Below are 20803 nucleotides of genomic sequence, written 5' to 3'. Positions count from 1 at the left end.
AGGCAGTGGCTGAGCACAGCCAAAGGTGATGCTCAGGAGATCCCATGTCTGCGTGACTGGTGCTCGGTGCTGAATGCCTCGGCCCTCTGCGCCTGCACCATTTTTTTTTGTTTTGTGCTGAGATTCAAATGACAGGGGTTTTTAAAGAGTAAAAATAAGACACTTGAAAGGAGCTGCGATACGCGTTTTTTTAAAAGACCAGCTTTTATTCCCGGTACACTAATTTTCAAGGTATTTTTCTAGAACAGTATTTCTCCAAGGCTGGATAGTGTGTGTCGGAACACCTGCTGTTCGTTGGTGTGGATGTAGGGGTCGGAGCTGTCGCTCACAGGGGTAGAGAAGGCTCAGGCTGGTGCTGGTAGCTGCTTGCCCTTAGCAACGGCCATGGCTGCTGAGAGCCGGCTCCCGTCGGTGCGGCTGGGCGCCCACCCTGCGCGGGGCCAGGCCGCGGCCCCTCGCTCGCCCCCGGCTGCAGGGCTGTCGCGGCGGCAGGAGGCGGCGGCGCCGCCCCTGGGGGGACCCCGGAGGGCCGGGCCGGGGGCAGGGCGGGTCCTCCCGCCGCCAGGGGCGCCGTTGGGCGCGGGCGGAGGGGCCGGGCCCACGCAGCGGCGGGGCGGGAGGGGCCGGGGGCCCGCAGGGAGCGGCTGAGGCGGCGGCTCCTCCTCTCCAGCCATGGGTGAGCGGCGGCTGCGGCGCCCGGGGAGGGGGGCTGCGCTGGGTGGGGGGCGCCGGGGCCGGCGGCGGGGGAGCAGGGGCCCTGCGGCGGGCGCCCCTCGGCCGCCGGGGGTGCCGGCTGCCAGCGCGGCGCCCGCACTGGCAGAAAATGTCCGCTGCGGCGGGAGCGGGGCTGGGGGCGGCCCGCGGCCTCGGGGGGTGGTGGCGGGGGCGGCCCGGAGCCGGGGGCCCCGCGGTGTGTCAGCGGGGGCTGGGCCCGGGTGCTGGCGGCTGTCCTCCCGCCCCCGCCGGTGGCTGTGCGGTGCGGGCGGCGCCCGGCTGCCCAGGTGTGGGTCGGGGGGGCCGGGCGTTCGGTGCCGAGGTCGCTTTTTCTGCTGGCTGTCAGGTGGCTTAGGGACACCTTGTCCAGCCTGTAGTCGTAGCAACTGCACGCTTGGGTTTAGGTTTTTTTTTTTTCTTCTTTTTTTTTTTTTTTTTTTTCTTCTTCACAAACACTGTTTGCGGTAAGGGTTTGCTTATCCAAACTGGCTGGGAGGTCTCTTGGGCCAAGCCTTGCCCCGGTGAGGCCGGCGACATCAATGCCACCTGCAAATAGTCCCTGTCTGGGCTGCTGCTGCAGGGTGAGCGCAGCCTTTCGGAAGCCCTTCGTAGCTCGTTTTGCTCCACAGACGTACAGACTAGAAAACATGTTCTGTGAAATTCTAAATCTTGATTATTTTTTTAAGAAGCAGGTGAAGAAATCGGCAGGTAAATCACACTTTAAAATGGACCTGAAATGTGTTTCTCCCTCAGAAAGACGAGGCAAGAGGGCTGACAATTAAAAGGACAGTAGACATGTAGGTCTGTCTGTGGGACGGATCATCTCCAAAACTCAGAATGAGGTCACCTGAAAAAGGAATGTGTCAGGTGCCTTTGGGGAAATAGACTGAGTACGTGGCAAGGGAGAGCTGCCCACCTGACGTCTGAATCGAACCAGGCTTCTCCTACAATAATATTCATATTTAGTAATGCCAATAGCAAACCTTAATAAAAAAGCAGAAAGCCTGACATGAGCTTCACCCACAGAAACGCTCCTGTTGTTCAAGCCCCCATCTGTTCCAGCCAGGGATGCTGGTGCTGCTTTCGGTAGGGCTGGTTCAGTCCTGGCGGCTGAGCGGGCGGGAAGTCAAGAGACAAACCAGTGAGCTGTGACCATTAACTGGATAAATTTTTGCCAGAGTGCTGTCGCTAATTGTCTGCTGTGTCTTCTGACATTTTCAAGTGTTCTCTGTTGAAGTACTGGTAAATTGAGAGACTATAAAAGTAGTTTTTAAGGTTATCTTGGGTACATAATCTCTTTTTTTTTTTTCTGGAAAACAGGTTATGTTGTATGGTAGTAGTAGGGTAATTTGATATTTGACAGGCAGTTCAGAATACAAAAAATTAGAAAGTAATTTTCAAAGTTTCTAATATCTAGATACCTGAAATTGCGGTATGCGAGAAATGAGACAAGTCATTTCATTGCTGTTTGAGAAACCAAGAAAGTACCCATCTGTTACGGTGATTCTTTTTGCTTTGGCTTTAATGTATACAGTTCTTCACGCTTTCTGATGTGCGAAGAGATAGGGTCAATACTTGAACATACAAATACTCAAATTTGCAGAGGAAGAGGCTCACATTTTTTCTCAGACACAAATCTGTAGAGGTATTTGACATCTGTGTCTCAGTGTCTTAACAAATGAAGGATGCAGATAATATTTTTTGGGTTTTTTTACCTCATTTGTTAGATTTAATTGCAAGTAGCAGAAGACAGTAAATCATCATCCTTTTTTGCTTCTTTCTAAGCTACTTAGATCATGGTGAATAAATAGAGGGTTGTTTTGTCTCTGTTTCAGCCTGACAAAATAGAAGGTGGCCTGAGTGTTTGAACTGCTTCATTACAAATGAAGATCAACTAAGAATCTCCTGAACGCTGGTTTCAGTAGCAGGAGTTCTAAGAGGAACCTTGTCTGTTCTGTCAATTAAGATGATTTTCTAAAGCTGTGGATTTTTTTTACTGTCTACATTTAATCCCCAAATGCGTTTTTGTAGCATGTGTTTTGTGCAGTTTACCAAAAACATTTTTATGGTAAAGCAAAACCTTTAGTTCTTAAGTTTTCTTGTGTAGAAAATACTTTGTAGCTATAGTCAAAACTGAAATTTCAGTATGTACTATTTTCCTGAAACTGCTCCTGGTTTACAGGCTAAGGCCTTGTACAGCATAAGCAGGAAAACATGTGGTTATGTTGCTATGAAATTAAGACTAGAGCAGAAAGTGATTATATATAAGTATGATGTCTTTTTTTGTAGGTAGACTATAATACCCCAAATAGATACTTATATTAATAGGAATTTGATATGATAAGGGCACTGGCTGCTGTTATGCAGCAGAGTTTTTGAGTGCAGCATTGATGCCTGTGTTAATTTGCAGTTACTGACTGCTGCAGAAATGTACTGAGACAACACAGTACCTGAGAGCTGACATTGTCCGCCTCGTTTTTTCATTCGTCTATTAAAACAATGTAGGGTCTGTAAGGGTGTTTGTTGGAGTGGGTGCTTTTCTTTAACATGGTGGTTTATAGTGCTTACTAAATTACTCCCTTGAGTTTATCTAGAATAAGGTAAGTTGTTCTTTGACCAAGGTGGTCATGAAGCATTTTATTATTTTGGGTCTCTTCTAAAACTTGAACCATAACTGGTTTTGTTTTCTTTATTGTCTTAGCTGTAAAGGACCCTACAGCTGTAGAAAGAGCAAATTTACTCAACATGGCTAAACTGAGTATCAAAGGACTCATTGAATCAGCTTTGAGCTTTGGCCGCACTCTGGATTCTGACTACCCACCTTTGCAGCAGTTCTTTGTTGTCATGGAGCACTGCCTGAAGCATGGCCTTAAAGGTGTGGTAATTGCTCTCGCTGCATATTTCTCATCCCAGACATGCCATCTTTCTTCCTTCCTTTCTTGGAACGAGATAAAATCAAAGTGTGTTACCTTGCTTTAAGAAGTGAAGAAACTATACTCACCTTTTTATAATTAATAGTGTCATTATTAATACATCACAACATATGTTCCCACATTTACCAGCTTTTTCTTTTCTGTATCATTTGTTGTTAGTCATCCAGGGATTATCACAACTGCATGCATGTATGTAGCTTATATTTTTAGCTAGCTTTCGTTTTTACACTATTTTGTTCTAGTACAGCAGTTTTATGTTCACAGTAAAGTGATTTGGAAGATGGCTTTGGATCTGATGAACTGGCCAGTGTCACAGTTATCAGTTATCTCTAAGTCTAGAATCAGTGGTTAATGCTTTCATCACACCAGCTATTTTGAAGGAAGCTGCTCCAGTAGTTGAAGTTAATTCAGGTATTTAATTTTTGTTTTCCTAGTAAGAAAATCCTTTCTAAGTTACAATAAAACCATCTGGGGTCCTCTGGAACTTGTGGAGAAATTATATCCAGAAGCTGAGGAAATAGCAGCAAGTGTCAGAGATTTGCCTGGCCTTAAGTAAGTAGTATTGGTAAAATACAGCAAGAAAATAAAGGACCTGATTGAGAATTTACAGATGTCTCATGATTTCATTTGGCATTAATCAAGTCTTTGAACAGCTAGCACATGATACTGGGGAGAGCACAGGTGAATCTTTTCATATTTTCATATATTTTGCACAAAACAGCTAAAAATGTAGTATTTTTATGTTCTTTTCTGATGTTCCTGGGAGAAAAGCTTTCGGAGTGGTGGACAAAAGCAGTGCAAAAAGAAAAGCGTTTTGTATCAGTCTGCAGTCTAGAACTGCAGCAAACTCTTGAGTCTGGTCAGCAAAGGCTGTATAAAAACAAAGGGTAACATACTGAAAAGTATTAGGCAGCTTTTCAGATTCTTGTGTGTAGGGTCTGTCTCAAATGTAAATTTATGCTGTGAACTACAATCTCCTCCCATTCCTCTGCATTCTGCTTTTGTATTTAGCTATGTAATTGTCTGTACATTAAATTCCAAAAGAGTTTGGTACATTGTGATTGGTACATGAGAGCATAAGGGTTATAATTTATAGCTTTAGACCTTTATATCTGAAGCACGTAGGTATATAAATGTATCAGGTCAGATGACATAATACCTTTTGACAAGCATGTTGCGCTCTTCCTATCCTGACGTTGCAGGCAGTCTAAAGGTCCATGTTTAATTTGTTGGGTATTAATATTTGCCAGTTACATCCATTTTCATCTTGACTTGTCCTTCTAAGATACCACTGAATTTGTAAACAGGTATCAGTTAAAGCTAGAATTCACTATGTGTTGTGTGGACCCAGAAAATAGGATTGGAAAGGCAAGCTTGTGTGATGAGTTGTAATGGACATTTGGTTACTTTTTTCACAGTTCCTCTGAAGACTTTATAAGGAACTTGCAGAAAGGAGTCTGAATGGTTGCAGACATTTTACTGCAGCTAGAAACGGGACTTTCTTGATTATCTTTACAGGCACTGTCAGGTTATGAGGAAGGTGCTTACAGGAAAACAGCACCACTCAAAAATTCTTTCCATGCTGCTAGCCTTGCGCTGTGTGAGAACAAAGCACATTGAAATATAACAGTGTGGAAAGTTGCGTGTTTTCACTCTCTGAGCAAAACAGTTAATTTTACTGTCAGGCTCTTGTGCTTTCTCTGTTCCTGTTCTTTCCAGGGTCTGCTCCCAAGCCCAGCTGAGTTGAGGAAAATTTTTCTGATATTAACCCAAAGCTTGGAGTCCAAGCCTAGACATTACGGCTTCCCAGACTGCATTGCTTGACTAATAGTTTAGAATACCCTTTCAGAAATACCAGTTGTTCTACCGATAGTCTGGTAAGATGTTTAAGACAGTGAATTAATTGATATATTGTTGATTTGGGACTGTTTGTCTCCGTGCCCTTTTTTCCAGAACACCGCTGGGCCGTGCCCGGGCCTGGTTACGGTTAGCACTAATGCAGAAGAAGATGGCCGACTATCTTCGCTGTTTGATCATTCAGAGAGATCTTCTTAGGTAAACAATTAAGCAGATTTTGCTTATAATTTATTTTTACAGGTTTAGTCTCCTGGAAAAAAAACACTATTATTTTCTATTTGATACTTTTTAATGTATCCTTAGTGTAGCAAAGTGTATCTTCTGGACTGTGGACTGATTTCGCCCAGTCCTCAGGGTAGAGGGACCAAACCTTGCTGTCTCATCAAGATTGAAGGCCAGCTGAGGGGCAAAGGGATGCTTCCTTCCCATCACGTGGGAGAGACTGTTCTTTCATGGGTGAGGGCAATGGGGCTCCCGCTGCATTCTTCCACCATGCAGAATATGGACTAGAAACCTCTGGAGAGGAGAATGAATTCACCCCTACCATATGCATAGTTTCCTACTGAGCTGCCATCACATGGAGGACTATTGCCTTAAACCTTCCTTTCACAGTTCTAAAACTGGCATTGCTCTCTCCTAGTGTAACTTCCTTGTGGTGGGGTAGTTGAAGCACAAAGGGGAAAAACCCTTGTAATCTTAATTTTAGTTTTATAACCTATACATATTTTTAAGACTTTTCTTGCATGCCTGGATAATGCTGGTATGTCAGGATGACATTGGTGTTCAGCAGCTATGGGCTTTTCCATTGAAAGCACAATTTGTTTCATAGAGTCTTAAACTTTATTTAAAAAACACAAGGAGGAGGACATAAATGTTGGTATTCTGTTTAGTGAAGCATTTTTCTTTTAAAATCCTTGTCAGCATTTTAGCCCTTTCCGTTTCCCTTCTCTTACCCATTTAATCTCTTACTTGGCTTCTTTACTTTCAAAATGTGTTCATTAAAGTCCAGACTTTTTCTCACACACGGTAACTTTTTTACCATTTTTCCTTTGTGTTCTCTAGTGTTTCTTAACAGCATAAGAATTGTCTGACTCAGTGTGGCCAAGCATTCATCTGTTGTAGTATTCTATTCAAAAGTGGCTAATAACAAGTATATAGGGAAGAGCTTTTTTTTTTTTGCTTTTTTTTTTTCTAAAGGCAAAATAGGTCTTGCCCCCCAAATTCCCCAGACCTTCAGCAGCTTGTAGCTCAGATATCTGGAGCCAAAGGTAGTATCTTTGATTTTAACAGCCTCTGAGACAAACCATGCCCTTTCAGTTTTTAAATATTTAGGAGGTAGAAGTATGGGCAGACCCAGTTCATCTTTAAGGATGTTGGAGTAAGGCTAAAATAAGAGAAACAATTCAGATTTAGGTGTCATGTTATTAATTTGTTGGATGTGAATATACTGTGTATACCAATAAGATGCAATTTTCTTTTAACAGTGAATTTTACGAGTATCATGCACTAATGATGGAGGAAGAAGGAGCAGTTATTGTTGGGCTATTGGTTGGGTTAAATGTGATAGATGCTAACCTTTGTGTGAAGGGAGAAGACCTAGATTCACAAGTAAGTCCATACAGGTAAAGTAATGTACATGCAGTCTGTAAGATTTTTACGTACAGTGAGTTTTATTAGTATGGAGTTGTGACTTGTTAAAAATCTTTAGTACTAGAAACTGCTTAGGGTGTGATGCTGCTCCTTGATCAGTGGGGGGCTGGTTGCGTTACTATCAGTTGGGTCAGACCTTTAGAAGTTGATAATTGTCAAGAGTGCAAGGGTAACATCTTATGCTTTGTCATCAAATGCATGCAGTGGTAGCAATACAGAGTTCTTTCCATCTTAATTGTATCATTCCTCTGCGGGAGAAGTATAATTCCATGACCAGTTTATCCCAGTCAGTCCATTTATTGTTGTTTTGGAACATATAGGAATGTTTCAAGGACCTGAAACAAGAACTTGCTTTGCATAGTGTAATAAAAGACCTTATAAGAGGGTGACTGCTTTCAGTCTGCAAAACAAGACTTGGAATTCTTCCTCCTTTGCAAAGTGCTTTGACTTTGAACTCTGATCTTTTCCAATAAAATCTTTGCAGATTCCTTTTAAATAAAGTCAGCTGCACAAGTATTTATAAGTAAATGTAGGCTGTGTTCAGTCCTGATTGGGCTTTTTTCCAGCTTCTTTGTGGAAAAAATCATAATAGTTTGAGTATTATTGTGTTGCAGCATATATTTGATGAAAAAGCAATTTCTGTGGAACAGAAAAGTTACAGCTAATCGGGTGGGTGTGCTGTTTAATCATAGGGATAAGTTGTCTTTGGTTGTTCATTCTAGTTACTGTCTAATGTTTTAGGCACTGATCTTGCATACTGGAAGGTGTAACATTGAGAGGTGTGTAGTTACAGAAAACTTAATAATTTGCTTTTCTTAGTATTGAGAATTACTTATGTGTATTACAAATCACAAAAATCTGTTTCTAGCGACACCTTTGTTACCTAGGTCACTTGGTGGCTTTGCTGTATGAGGGGAGATAAAATGTGATTTTAGAAGGTAGTAGTGGCTGTTCTGATGAGGTTTTAGAGTAATTCTCCCTGTGAAGAGTAGTATAAATAACGCACCTTCTCAGAGAAGCCAGAGGAAGCAAGTTGTATTGAGCAGAAAAGAGAAACGTCTGAAGGATGATGGAAGCTGCATCTAGGAGCATAGTTCTGGTATGTTAGAAGAATGCTATTCAGTGGTATAATGTGTATATGTACACACGGAGAATTAAAACAAAGTGACCTTTATAGAGATAACATTTTACTTTTTTATAGACATAGTATTTTGCTTTGATAAGCAAAATTATGTTTTTTAAAAACCTTGTGGAGAACAAGTAGACCATCATAGGAAACTGACAGGAGAGCATTGTGTAAACCAAGGAAACATTGGACTTAGCAAGTTACTGGTATTCAAAAGCTAAAGGGATCTCAAGAAGGAAGCAGTAGATCAGATAAATTGAAATACTTCGTGAAAAAATCACTAGAGGCCGAAAAGGAAGGGTATTGGTAAAGCAAATGTGGTTAAATACTTTCGTTACGTTTGTAAATAGAGTTGGAAGCAGAACTCCTGGTAATGTTATTTATAGTATATATGATTAAATTGCAATTGAATAGAAAATGAATTAATTAGATTCAGGTTTAGAAAGGTTTAAAAAAATGAATGTGGTTGAGTTGACACACCTGGGAATCAGCAAGTGTGGAGAGGTAGTATTTGGCAAGGAATACTGAAAAAATAAACATGGGGGAAACATGAGTTTGGGAGATGTGTTGTGATAGCAAATCATGTGAAACATTACAGACAAATTACCACAACTCTGCTCAATCAGTGATAGGGTTGAGTAGTATCTGGTGATTCGCCAAACAAAGTCTTCCTGTAAGTTCTTGGCTAAGCTCAGTCCCCTGAAGTTGTCTTTTCTTTGGGATTTGATACATGGCAAATGGTTAATTTTGTTCAAATGTAACATAATTCTTAACAAATATGTGAGACTACCCTTCAAAAAAACAAAAACAAAAACAAAACCCTAACAACAAACTTGCTTAAAATGTTACAGTTCATTCTTTTGAGCTTCTGGCTGAAACTGGACCAATCTTAAAAAAGTTGATGTAACTACTTAGATACAAGACTGTGAATATCAACAGCAGTTACTTATATGATATGAAACTGTACATTTGCTTTCCCCTAGGTTGGGGTGATCGATTTCTCTGTGTATTTAAAGAGTGATGATGACATTGGGGGTAAGGAAAGGTATGTCCTCACAAAATACCTCAGACTTTGCATGTTAACAAATGATTTCTTGACTGGTGCCCTGCACATTATAGAAATAAGTCAGACTCCCTAAAGTGAAGTCTTCTGATCTCATGCCTTGAAAAAAATGGTGTGCTACCTTGTTCTGTATTACTAGTTAGCTGGAAGAATATTTGCACTGTGAAGCAAGCTTCAGCGACGTTACTTAACTTACTTTACCTGATGGACAGTATTGGAGGATTGCAAGGTGGCAATGAAAAGGAACCTGCTAACCTTTAAGTGCTCAGCTTGGGATTTAGTCAGTGTTTCGAAGAATCAAGAGTTATGGCAGAGTAAACATCCTTTTTCTTTTGCAACTATGTGTATGTTATGTTTCATGTAGAGAAACTGTTTGCAGTTAAAGCATTGGGATTTTTTGTCTCTCACTGATGTCACAACATGTAAGTTCCTGACTTAATGGTTGTGAGTGAAGTTGCTTCCTTTCTTTTTAAGAAGCACAATTAAGATGGACATTTGCATATTAATGATATGTATATTTTCAGTACATAGTTCGCTACATCATTTTGTTGAAGCGGATTTTATTATGTGCTTGCTTTAGAAATGTACAGATTGCTGCGATTTTGGACCAAAAGAATTATGTTGAAGAGCTAAACAGGCAACTGAAGTAAGTATTACTTTGAAGTATGCATGTCAGGCCAAGCTTACAGGTAAAACACCTCAGATTCCTTTTCTAACACAGCTTTGTGAGAGAAAGGGGTGCAGATTCTTCATGTTTAGACTGAGGATGTAGTGAAGTTTGAAAGGATACGCGCTTCTGGAGAGACTCAGAAAGTCTCTCAGTTTTCATGCTTTTGTTTTTGACAGTCAGAACCTTTGTTCCTCAAAGAAACGAAAAACAGAAGGCCAAAACTGATCAAGGTCCTCACAGTTTATAACTTCACAGGAATGAAAAGCTTGATCTGGATTTTAACTGCATTCTGTTTAACAGTTCTCAAAAAGTGTTATTGAGTGTTCTGAGTGAATCCACATGGTTTTGTTTTTTTTGCCTTTCATAATATTTTAGTTTGTAGCTTTAATGCCTGGGACCAAAACTGAGTAAGTTTGTTGCTTGCTGGCAACTACTTACACGCTGTAGGTTGTGGTTCCTGTAGAAACAGTTTTCAGGAAAGCAGCCTTTGCTGGATGGAGCAAACCTAGTCCACCACTTTATTTATTATTGTACAAATATAGCAACAGTGATTGTAATTCTCTGAGGAGTATTGTACAAAATTTAACATTGTGAGGAGCTAAAAAAGAAAAAGCCTACCAAAACCAAACAACAAACCCACAAAGAACTTCTGTAGAATCTGTAGTATAGCTGATCTTGATCCCTTTTTGAAATATAATCATATTTTTTAACTTCTAATGCTGTTAATCTCGATCATTAGTTACTGTGTGGCTACTGTTGGGGTAAAGATATTGTGATTTGAAATTGTGTCAGTCAGTGAGCAGAAACCTTCAACAGGACAGAACTGAGTGTGTCAAATATGAGCAAAGTGAAAGGTAAGGAGAAAGGAACTGTCACAATTAAGAACAATTGCATTTATTCAGGTGAGCCTGTGTGTATTGAGTATATTCCTGTATGCTGGTTTTTGCAAGAGATAGAGATAACCCTGGGAGTTAATCGCTGTACCTCACGTTAAAGCTTTTGAGCTTGTTTGAATGAATTTTGATGTAATTTTGAATAACATTTTTTCATTTTCTTTTTCAGTAGCACAGTTAGCAGTCTACATGCAAGAGTTGATTCATTAGAGAAATCAAACACTAAACTGATCGAAGAGGTATTATTTTCTTTTAGTAACGTATAACAGATATTATTTACTCTCAAAGACTGTTTTTCTAAATAAACTTAGATTATTTAGTCAACATACATTCTGTATAATATGTTCCAGTAGCTGTATTTCGACTTGAAGAAAAGGTGCAGTAGCTGCAGGAATTTGAAGTCAGCTTGCCTGGGTAGCCTGCAGCATCAGTAAATTAATACTGTAGAACATCACCATTTCCCATTTTGGACAAAACCAGAAGAGAAATTGTTCTTGATGCCAGCTGTCAGTCTGATTTTGTGCAGATGACTAGTCTATAATAGATGACACCAGTTGCTACAAAGAGATGGAAAGTAGTTCACTAAGCAATTTCTGTTACTGTTCTCAGCTTTAGCCAAAGGATTGTTTCTTGCTTATTTACCGTATGCTTGTAGCAGTTTTTAGCCCTGTATAGCTCTGGTTTTGTATTTATATCCTGTATTTCCAGTTATCTGTGATGCTTGACTAGATTCCAGTATTTTTAGCTTTATAAGAGAGGCCACAATTTATTTTAATCCAAGCTGCTTGAGAAATAGTTAATGAAGGGGAAAATTGAATTGTCTACATTCAGTTGTTGAAGAGATAGCTAGAGCTCACTGTGAATATTGATATATCCAGATAGAGGGAAACCATTTTTTATGAGCGTTAATTCTTAGATTATTCTGGTTCCTTTACAAGCCTTTAGCTCAACTGTCTACCTGTTTTGATCAGCTGGTTTATAATTCTGACATTAAGGCATATACTGTAGGGCCCAGTTCTAATGTTTCCTTTTTTGTTAATATGTTTTCATTTGGGAGACACTTTCTTTTGTAAGTTGCTCAGTATGATATAATAAGATGTCCAAATTGAAAGGAAAAATATAGGATGAGGAAATGAAGGTCCTTAAGTCATAATGAGGCAATGAAAAGAAAGCATATTCTTTACCAGACATGAAATAGTGAAGAATCTTGGAATGTGCATGCTGTTGTGTAATGGAAGTGACACTAAAACCAGGAACTTTGTTTTCTTTAAAAACAGTTAATCCTCTGTTTGGTAGACTGTGAGAATAGAGCAGAGATTGTCTTGGTCTTGCATTCATCAGAACGTTTTTTTCTTTATTCTACACACAAAAGCAGTCATACTGCTTTTCCTTTTCTTCTTTTCTTTTCTTTTCAGTTAGCAATAGCCAAAAACAATATAATTAAACTTCAGGAAGAAAACCATCAATTAAGGAGTGAAAATACTCTTATTTTGATGAAAACACAGCATCATCTAGAGGTATGTTAGTTCTACCGCATGTAACATAGTAACGTTGTATGGTTCATTGTCATTCAAACGTGCTTACATCTGCAACTTGAAGTACACAGTAGCTGGGCCAAATCTAAACCAGCTTTTATTACGGAAAGAACCTATTAAATTTGAGAAGCTTTAAAGTGGCATAAATACATTGAAATTCTAGGACACTAGATTGTTTTATAACCACATGCAAATTTTGTAGCATTTTTCCTTGCATTCTTTCTAGTTTTTTTCCCTTTTTTTCTTTAGACTATAAGCTATATCTAAGAGCATTTAAGGCCATGTTATCTGAAAATCTTGTCACAATAGTGTGTATTTTAGTTGGCAAACTGTCTATTCTGATGTGCCTCATTATATAGAATGTCATTTGGAGTAATCTTATATACGGTTGCTGAGCTTTTTTAAGCTGTGATTTATAACTCCTTATTTAACTTCCTGTATATTTTACAGGATAATTGGTAAAAGCACAGGTTAATCAGATATTTGGATTGCTCAGTACTGAAACGGCTATGCATTAGAGTGACTTACTGAAGGAGGACTGTAATGCAGTACAGATGTTTATTTTCCTAGATTTAGTCAGTTCTCATTGTAAAACTAATGACCACATAGCAGAAACAGCTTTTTCCGTGTTTGTACTGTGCTTGGAGAATATGTTTTTAAGCCTTTATTCTCTGCTGCCCCCCCTCCCTCCCTGCCAAGTGTTAAATTTATGCTATTAATGGCTAAACTTGTGATGATGAAAGATAAATTCTTTGTATCTTTGTAGGCAACTAAAGTGGATGTTGAAGCAGAACTTCAGACATACAAGCACTCCAGGCAGGGTTTAGATGAAATGTACAATGAAGCACGAAGACAGCTTCGAGAAGAATCACAACTTCGACAAGTAAGTGTTCTTTGCTAGGATTACACAGCACTTCTAGAAGACATTATGCTTGAGAAGAGTCAGTATAAAAGTATAGTTTTGCTTTTGCTGAGATTAGATGCTGCCTTTAATTGACTTTAAATGCCTTTTCTCTAACTGCCTATAATAAGAAGGGTTTTTTAACAGAGCAAGCTACATCAGTATTTCTGTAAAAATGTTGCTAAAGCATGATGAAGCAAATACAATTTCATTGAGAAATTTTTAGGTAAGCTGTTAGCAATACTGTATGCTCTGTACGTGTGCTAAATCTTTCATGTGAAAATAGAAATCCTTTAGTTCTATTTTTGTAATTAATACCTAGGCAACTCTGTGCAACCCTGGGCAGGGTAATGTCTTATGTGAGTTGTATTATCCCAAAGTTAAAAACCCCCACATTGGTCACTAAGTGCATTAACATGTGATGTTTATGAAGTGGATAATTTGCAAAGTTAAAGAAGGGCAGGATTTCTGAAGCGGTGAAATGGGTGGTGCTGCAGCTCTGTTAGTTAGCTTTTGCCTTCTTCAACACAGAGATAAAATGTTGCATAATTACTTAAAGATTGTGTGTTACATTATGTTTGTGTTTTACAGGATATGGAGAATGAGCTAGTGGTTCAAGTTAGTATGAAACATGAGATAGAACTTGCCATGAAGTTGCTGGAGAAGGACATCCATGAGAAGCAGGACACCCTCATAGGCCTTCGACAGCAGCTTGATGAAGTTAAAGCAATTAACATGGAAATGTACCAAAAGCTGCAGGTAAAGGAACAACCTGCTGTTAAACTGATGAAATGTATTTGATGGGAGTGAGAGATGCATTACCATTTTGTTTAGTTAAATGCTGCTCTTTCCTTAATTTTTGGTTTGTTTCTACTTCTTAGGTCAGCTTGTCATTTTGGAACATTAGCGATGCAAGCATGATTTCGCACAAAGTAGTTCATAAGACAGTCACTTAACGTTAATGGGTTTATGGGAGAAAAGAGCATGAGAATAAGACCATGGCCTAATAACATGCTATATGGAATCGAGAAAGTAATAGTACATCTAGCAGTAATGACACTTTTTGGCTTGCATTTTATAAAAACCCAAGAGAACGTAGGCATGTAGTGAGGAGTTAAGAGACCTGAACTTACAAAGTAAGGAAAGGCATTTGGAAAACAAGGTTGTGCTAAATGGAAAAAGCTAATTACAGGGTGGTGGATTTTCTTTAATCTGTTAACAAATTAAGAAAATCTGTAACAGTGCAATGCTTCCATGGGAGAATATGGATCTTGGAGACCCAATTTGCAGTTAACAAATGACCAAACACCAGGGAAGTTTAGCAGTTAATTAATTATATTTATGCTGAACAGAAATTTGATTTATGGAATAAATTATCAAAAACAGCGCAAGAAACCAGTCAAATCTATGCCAGAATGAGCAGAAAAAAAATAGGATGCTACAGAGAGATAATTGAGATGATGGACAAAGGGTGCTGCTTTTCAGCCTGCAATTGTGAGGAAACTGGACCAGAGGAAGAGAGATGGAAAGAAAAATAAGAAGAGACTGTTCTTCTGTATGTTAGGATCTGTAGGATTTTGTTTTTCTTCTAAAGCTGTACTACCGGGGACTGTGGGTAACACTGACTTCACTTAATGGCGTTCAGACCCACTTCCTGGGCAGAGTAAAACAGTTTAATTATGCCCGATCTCTGCTGTTTGGGAACCAGTTGATAGTGTTGATCTGTATAGCAAGGATAATGCTCTACCTTTTGTTCAGATCTTCACGCTGTGGTTTTAACAGCTCTGCAAGCAGTCAAAACTGTGAAGTGTGTTAGTAAAATTCTTAAAAGATTTTTAGGCACATATGGTAGTTTGCTAAGAGTTGGAGAACCTTAGTGATTTCCAGGACTAAGCATCTTGGTTCTTTATTAGTAAGGTTCTAATGAGCTACTTAAAAAGATGATCAGTGGATTTAAGTTGACTTGCAAAATGATTAAGAAAGGAAACAAAAATGAAAAGTGTGTACTTATTTAAATGGCATCTATGCTTGCAAAGTACAAAACTACAGATTTGCTAGGCATAAAATTTTAAGTACTGTCAACTACATTTTTTAGATGGGAATGTTTAAAATTAATCAAAACCTGAAGCCATTTTAACATCTTTCCCTTCAGGTACTGAATTAAGAAAACCCCATGAGGTAACAGTGTAATAATATATATCTACTTCAGTTTTAACCTTTTTTATACCACAGGTTTCTGAAGATGCTATGAAAGAAAAGAATGAAATAATTGGTCGATTAGAGGATAAGACCAATCAAATTAATGCAGCTATGAAACAACTAGAACAAAGGTACAGGTCCATCTTTTGTTTTTCTCCATTCATGTCTCCATCCCTTTACATTTTACTGCATTTCCTACAGTTGCCACTGAAATGTAACTTTCAACTAGAACATTTAAAAAGAACCTTTCTGAAACTTTTATTAGTGCTTTACTGTTCGATTTTTTTTTTCTTCTTTTTAAAAAATACACTTATTTTAAAGACAAAATTATTGTCTGTTGCTTTGGAAGTACCATTATTTTCAATGATGTAAAGAGTTTTTACATGGAAAGGTTGAAAAGTGAAAGACTACAATTTACAGTATCTAAATTTACATTATGGTTAGACTGCATGTATTACATAATATTAAAATGTGATTTGTACATTTTAATTTAGTGGTCTATATGCAACATTGATCTTTTTAAATGTAAAATATAACATATCCATAAGCCCTCTCATGTTGGTGTTTGACATGTCTTTTTTTTTCATTTAAATCTGATTATGAAAAACATGGTTATATATTAAAAAAATTAGTGACATGAATATTCTTTTATTGACATCCTTTTTCCCTCTTTTTTCTTTTTCTTTTTATCCTTTATCCCAATTTTTGTTTTTACTATTTTGCTGCCTTCATCTGTCTTTGATTTTTGTCCACTGCATTCATGAAGTGACAAAGATCTGTTAACTCAAACTAGGACTATTGCAATGTCATTCGTCAAGTGTGCCAGCAATGAAGCTCAGCACCAGTACAAACTTGTCAAAGACATATCATTCTGAAAGTTCCTCCAGATCAGTTGTGTTTAAATAACTACTGATAAAATACAACTTAAGAATTTTAAAATTACAACATTAAATATCAAGTGGTATTAGAAATCCTGCACTGTAACTGATCGTAGCTGGGTTCTGTTTTGTTTTCTGAAAGAACATCATCTCCGATCTCACTTTACCCCTCTTAGGAGAGAAAAAAAAAAAAAAAAAAAAAAAGAGTAAACTACTGCACTATTATTAAGCAGATGTGAGCTAGTTTTTTAATGCTATGAAATCACTTACTGTTTGTCAGTTTATTTTAAAAGGTTAGCCATCTTTACTTTGACTGTACGTTTTTATGACCTTTGTTTCTAATTAGTGATTTTTCCTATTCTTTGTGTTACTAATAGATTTAAAAAGCAGCCATTCTGACTAATATTTCCCTTCTCCCCTGCTTATTTCTTTCACTTTTAGGCTGTATTAATCCAAAAAGCATGCTCTCTGTTGGGTTTTTTGGTTGTAACTAGCACTGTTTTCTTAAACAGAGTGCTGTATCAGAACAATATATTTTAAAAAAGATGGTGATGTCAACATATATGTTCAGTATGTACAGTGGAAGATTTACAGGCGTTGGAGATAAAACAGCTAAAGCACAAATTCCATTTTGCTGATGTGATGTGGGGTAAAATATTTTCACGGAATTAAAATGTGTTTGGAGCCTGGACTTGGATGGGGCTCCAGACAGCAAGGACAGCCTGCTCTAGCAAATTCTGTAGCTGTGACTCCTGCCTAGAACAGCTGCACCATGATAGCTACAGTGGAAGTTGTAGTAATAAAAAGGATTTACATTTAGGGCCCAGATCCTAAACCTGTCTAACTTGTTTGTCAGCTAAGGATCTTGCCTGTCTGTGGCTGTCTACACTGTAGTCATAACCTACGGTTTTGTCCAACCCCTTTTCCCTCCCTCCGCTCATCACTAAGCAGTCTTTGCAACTCATATTTCTGCTTTGAGTTGCTGCTTACCTGCACCACAGAAATAAGAGAGTTTTAGCTGCTGACTGCCTTTGATACGCTTCCCACTGTTTGCTCTGAAGTGTGGAGGGGAAGTTGACTGGGAAAAGAATCTTGGGGTCTTTCAGCAGAAGGAGATGAGTTTGCACAAGTGGCGGCAGGACACAATAATACAGAAGGCTTTCTAGTCCGTGGTTATATAGTACCTTATTCCTTGGTTTGGAATTAGAAAGCCTTTTAACATGGGATGGCTACTAAAAAATAAGTACCTCCCATCCTCAAAGAAAACCCAAACCAGAAAGATGGAATAGAACGGCAGGTAGACCATAGCAGAAATGGGAGCGTTAACCATCTCACAGTCATCTATGCAAACAAGTATCTGCCTCAGTATCACCTGAGTTGCAAATTCTGCTGTGAACTGGGTCCAGCTCAGCATTCAGTTGAATTGGAGCAGTGCAAGTTAGTCTTGGTGCTAGTCTAGAGGATGGTGCTGTAGCTTGGCTTGGCTAGCATGTGTCTTGGGTAGCAAGCTGCCTTTCTGCCTCGGTTGTGGAAACTACACTGCAGTTTAATCTGTGATTTAGGGAGGACTTTAACTTGCTTTTGGTGTTACTGTCTTGTGTAGCTTCGTTCAGCTGCTTCTGCCCAGTGAATTGGTCCTGCTTTTTCCCAGTATTCTCCTTTCCATACATGTTTTGGCCCTCTGTGTACTACTGTTGCAAACGTGACCAGGAACATCCTTAAAACAACTGGTATAGTTGAATGAGATAGTACACACCTCATAAGGTAGTTTAATTCCAGCCTTTTCTTGCTGGTTTACTGGCAGCTTTTGGAAACTCCTGCTGGTGCAACCTCATCAGCGGAAGCACAAATGTAGACAAATTGCTGACTTAATTTCTTTTTAGCTGACATCGGGAGTTGTGAGTTACTCTGCATTCAGCTAGCTGCTGGGAAGTGAGGAATCAAGCACAGAGAGAGACTATCACAGATTTCTCCTACCACTTACCTGAGAGGCCTTTAAAACAGTTTTGTTAAACAGGACGCAGGAGGTGGGGACATTCCAGTGGTATTTTACAGGCTCTTTTACTCTCATGCCTTTTCATTAGGACAGGTGTTGCCATGATATAGCACAAATTGCATTTTAGTACCTTTACTTTTGTTACATTACATCCATCTGTTTCTGGACTGAAGAAGGTGACTAAGCGGAGAGGAACCACATTGAACTAATGGATTCCAAGCGGAGTACTAGCTGAAGCAGAAACAAATCCCTGGAATTCAGAAAGGAAAGATTAAATAAAAGAAATAATCCCTCATTTCTTGATTAATCAGTTTTATTTATTTTGTCTATAGTATGGAGCTATTTTAACCAGTGTAAGAATGCATTATTTTTAATACAGACTATTTAAATTGAATAATATGATGTAGTTGAGGTAGTTCTATAAATGTAGTGGGACCTGTCAGGCTGTGTCTTGTTGTATTAGGCTAGGTAATTTTTTTTGCTGCCTGATCGCAGTGCTCTATATTCAGCCTTGTGCCTGAATTGTTTTGAGCTGCTTTTGCACAACACATGCTCTGCCCTGTCTTAATGGGTGATTAGTACAAGCCAAGTACTTTTACAGGATTTATTTGGGGGGGGTGAAGCTTCCAAAAATAACACACGAACATATGCTAAAGGGAAAAAAAAGAAAAAAGCATTAAGGTATATGCTTCAATTCTAAAATATGTATCATCCTGCTTTGTCATCTGTTATTCATGAACATAAAATAAAACAGTGATTACTTACAGTGATTACTCTCTTACTGTATGAAAAAACAGGAGCTAGTTCTCTAGGCATTGTATGGATTTCTCGTTTGAGTTTGTGAGTTTCCCCCAAACTTTGTTTTTATTTAGAAATGTTTCTATTTCCCCATTTTTCTTTTATTTGTCTTCTTCACCCTCTACACCCTAGTTCTAGCTTCAGTTTTACCCAAAGTTGATTTGAATTACACCAGATTGCAGCAAGCAGAGAAGGCTCAAATGGAGGCTGAGGCCGAGGATGAGAAACTTAAACAGGAATATGTGAATAAATGTGAAAGTCTGCAGAAAGAATTCTCCCAGAAGGAGAAACAGCTGTAAGTATATCTTTCATGTTTGGAAAACTACACAGTAGTACACATTCTGCATTGCAGTGCGTCGTGTCTTAATACAGGCTGGTTGTGGAATGGTTTTGAACAGAATATAAATACTGAAAATCTTCATGTTAGGTACTGGCAAGGTAGAAGAATATATGCTATTACAAGAAAGTCAAGCTGCCTTTGGTTGCCTCTAAAATGGTGTGCAGCTTGAAAGCGGGGGGAATAACAGCATTATTTTTTTGTCTAAAAGTGCCAGCTTAAGTCACAAGGAAATTACCATTAAGTGGGGGAAAATACATAGTGTAGTAGTAACAGTAGTAGATGTATACACAATTAACAAAACTCACAAGTATATAGTAGTATGAACTTAAACAGAAGTGGCATAAGAATAGTATAATTGATCAAGCTTATGAATAACGTAGAAATGCTTTAACTTACCACCGGGCAGGAAATAAAAAATTATAATCCACTGGAGTCTTAAAAAGTAATACAAAAGCCAACCCTCTAGTTTTTCTCCTGTTAAAACCTTCAGTACCAATTTAAATAAATACATAATGTAAAAAGGTCCCTGTAAGGGCAGGTGTTTTCCCTGTTTGGAAAGGTAACAAGTAAATTCTTTAAGCCAGTTCAAATCTGTGGCACCAGAAGGATTCAGTTTTAAAAAAATAGTGATTTCCAATCTAATTATTAGCCCACCCTACCTCTCTTACAACTCAAAATGTTAATAAACTTGTTTAACTGTCATACAAATGTTCACTTTACTACCACAGTCATCTTTGCAGATTTTGGCAAAAGAACAGTTCAGACCCCAGCCTTAGAATTCTGCAATTCTGAAACCTCAAGGTCATGTTCACTTCTGAACTTTTCCAGCCAGATGCTGAGGTAGTGTCCCGAAATGTAAGTTTTTCCTTTAAAAATGGGTTTGATTTTCAAACAGGAAAATTAATATGGATACAGGTTTTCCATCAAAAAAACCTTGCATGACTACTGTCAGATTCTTTCCTCTTTTATTGTGTTGGCACAATTTAGATCTAGAAAGTTGAGCAGTGCTTCCATCCTTTGGTTTCTTTGCAACGTTCTAAACACCAGCTCTTCCATGAAACTGATAGTGAAATTCCAGCTAGAGTGGATCTCCCATCAGAGTAGCCCTAATTCCTTTAACTAGACTCTAGTTAAACAAATAGTTTAGATCCTTCTTTATGTTGAACCTCAGCTATGTAGAAAGCTCACTTAAATAGTAATTTAAAGTCCTTCCTCCTTTATTTTCAATTCTGTTCAAAATGCCATAAACC

The 20803-nt window shown here is 38.7% G+C and overlaps 1 protein-coding gene across 2 annotated transcripts in view; it reads left to right on the top strand.

The window, feature by feature from the left end:
- The first annotated feature begins 608 nt into the window (after nucleotides 1-608).
- RUFY2 (RUN and FYVE domain containing 2) overlaps nucleotides 609-20803 on the top strand; it is a 28225-nt gene continuing 8030 nt past the window's right edge. Inside the window, exons 1-13 of one of the 2 annotated variants that reach the window (XM_037400091.1) lie at nucleotides 609-676; nucleotides 3416-3589; nucleotides 4082-4199; nucleotides 5601-5702; nucleotides 6989-7112; nucleotides 9264-9325; nucleotides 9924-9989; nucleotides 11076-11145; nucleotides 12322-12423; nucleotides 13208-13324; nucleotides 13934-14101; nucleotides 15575-15672; nucleotides 19389-19508. In XM_037400091.1, the coding sequence (XP_037255988.1) occupies nucleotides 673-676; nucleotides 3416-3589; nucleotides 4082-4199; nucleotides 5601-5702; nucleotides 6989-7112; nucleotides 9264-9325; nucleotides 9924-9989; nucleotides 11076-11145; nucleotides 12322-12423; nucleotides 13208-13324; nucleotides 13934-14101; nucleotides 15575-15672; nucleotides 19389-19508 (1325 nt within the window). In that variant the 5' untranslated portion in view covers nucleotides 609-672. Of the gene's footprint in view, nucleotides 677-3415; nucleotides 3590-4081; nucleotides 4200-5600; nucleotides 5703-6988; nucleotides 7113-9263; nucleotides 9326-9923; nucleotides 9990-11075; nucleotides 11146-12321; nucleotides 12424-13207; nucleotides 13325-13933; nucleotides 14102-15574; nucleotides 15673-16307; nucleotides 17560-19388; nucleotides 19509-20803 lie in introns of those variants that run through there. The other variant, XM_037400092.1, reaches the window with a different exon arrangement.

Source organism: Falco rusticolus, chromosome 9 (genome assembly GCF_015220075.1).
Source record: "Falco rusticolus isolate bFalRus1 chromosome 9, bFalRus1.pri, whole genome shotgun sequence".
NCBI lineage: Eukaryota > Metazoa > Chordata > Aves > Falconiformes > Falconidae > Falco > Falco rusticolus.
The sequence above is the reverse complement of the archived record's forward strand: the minus strand, read 5'-3'. Positions and strand labels throughout refer to the sequence as shown.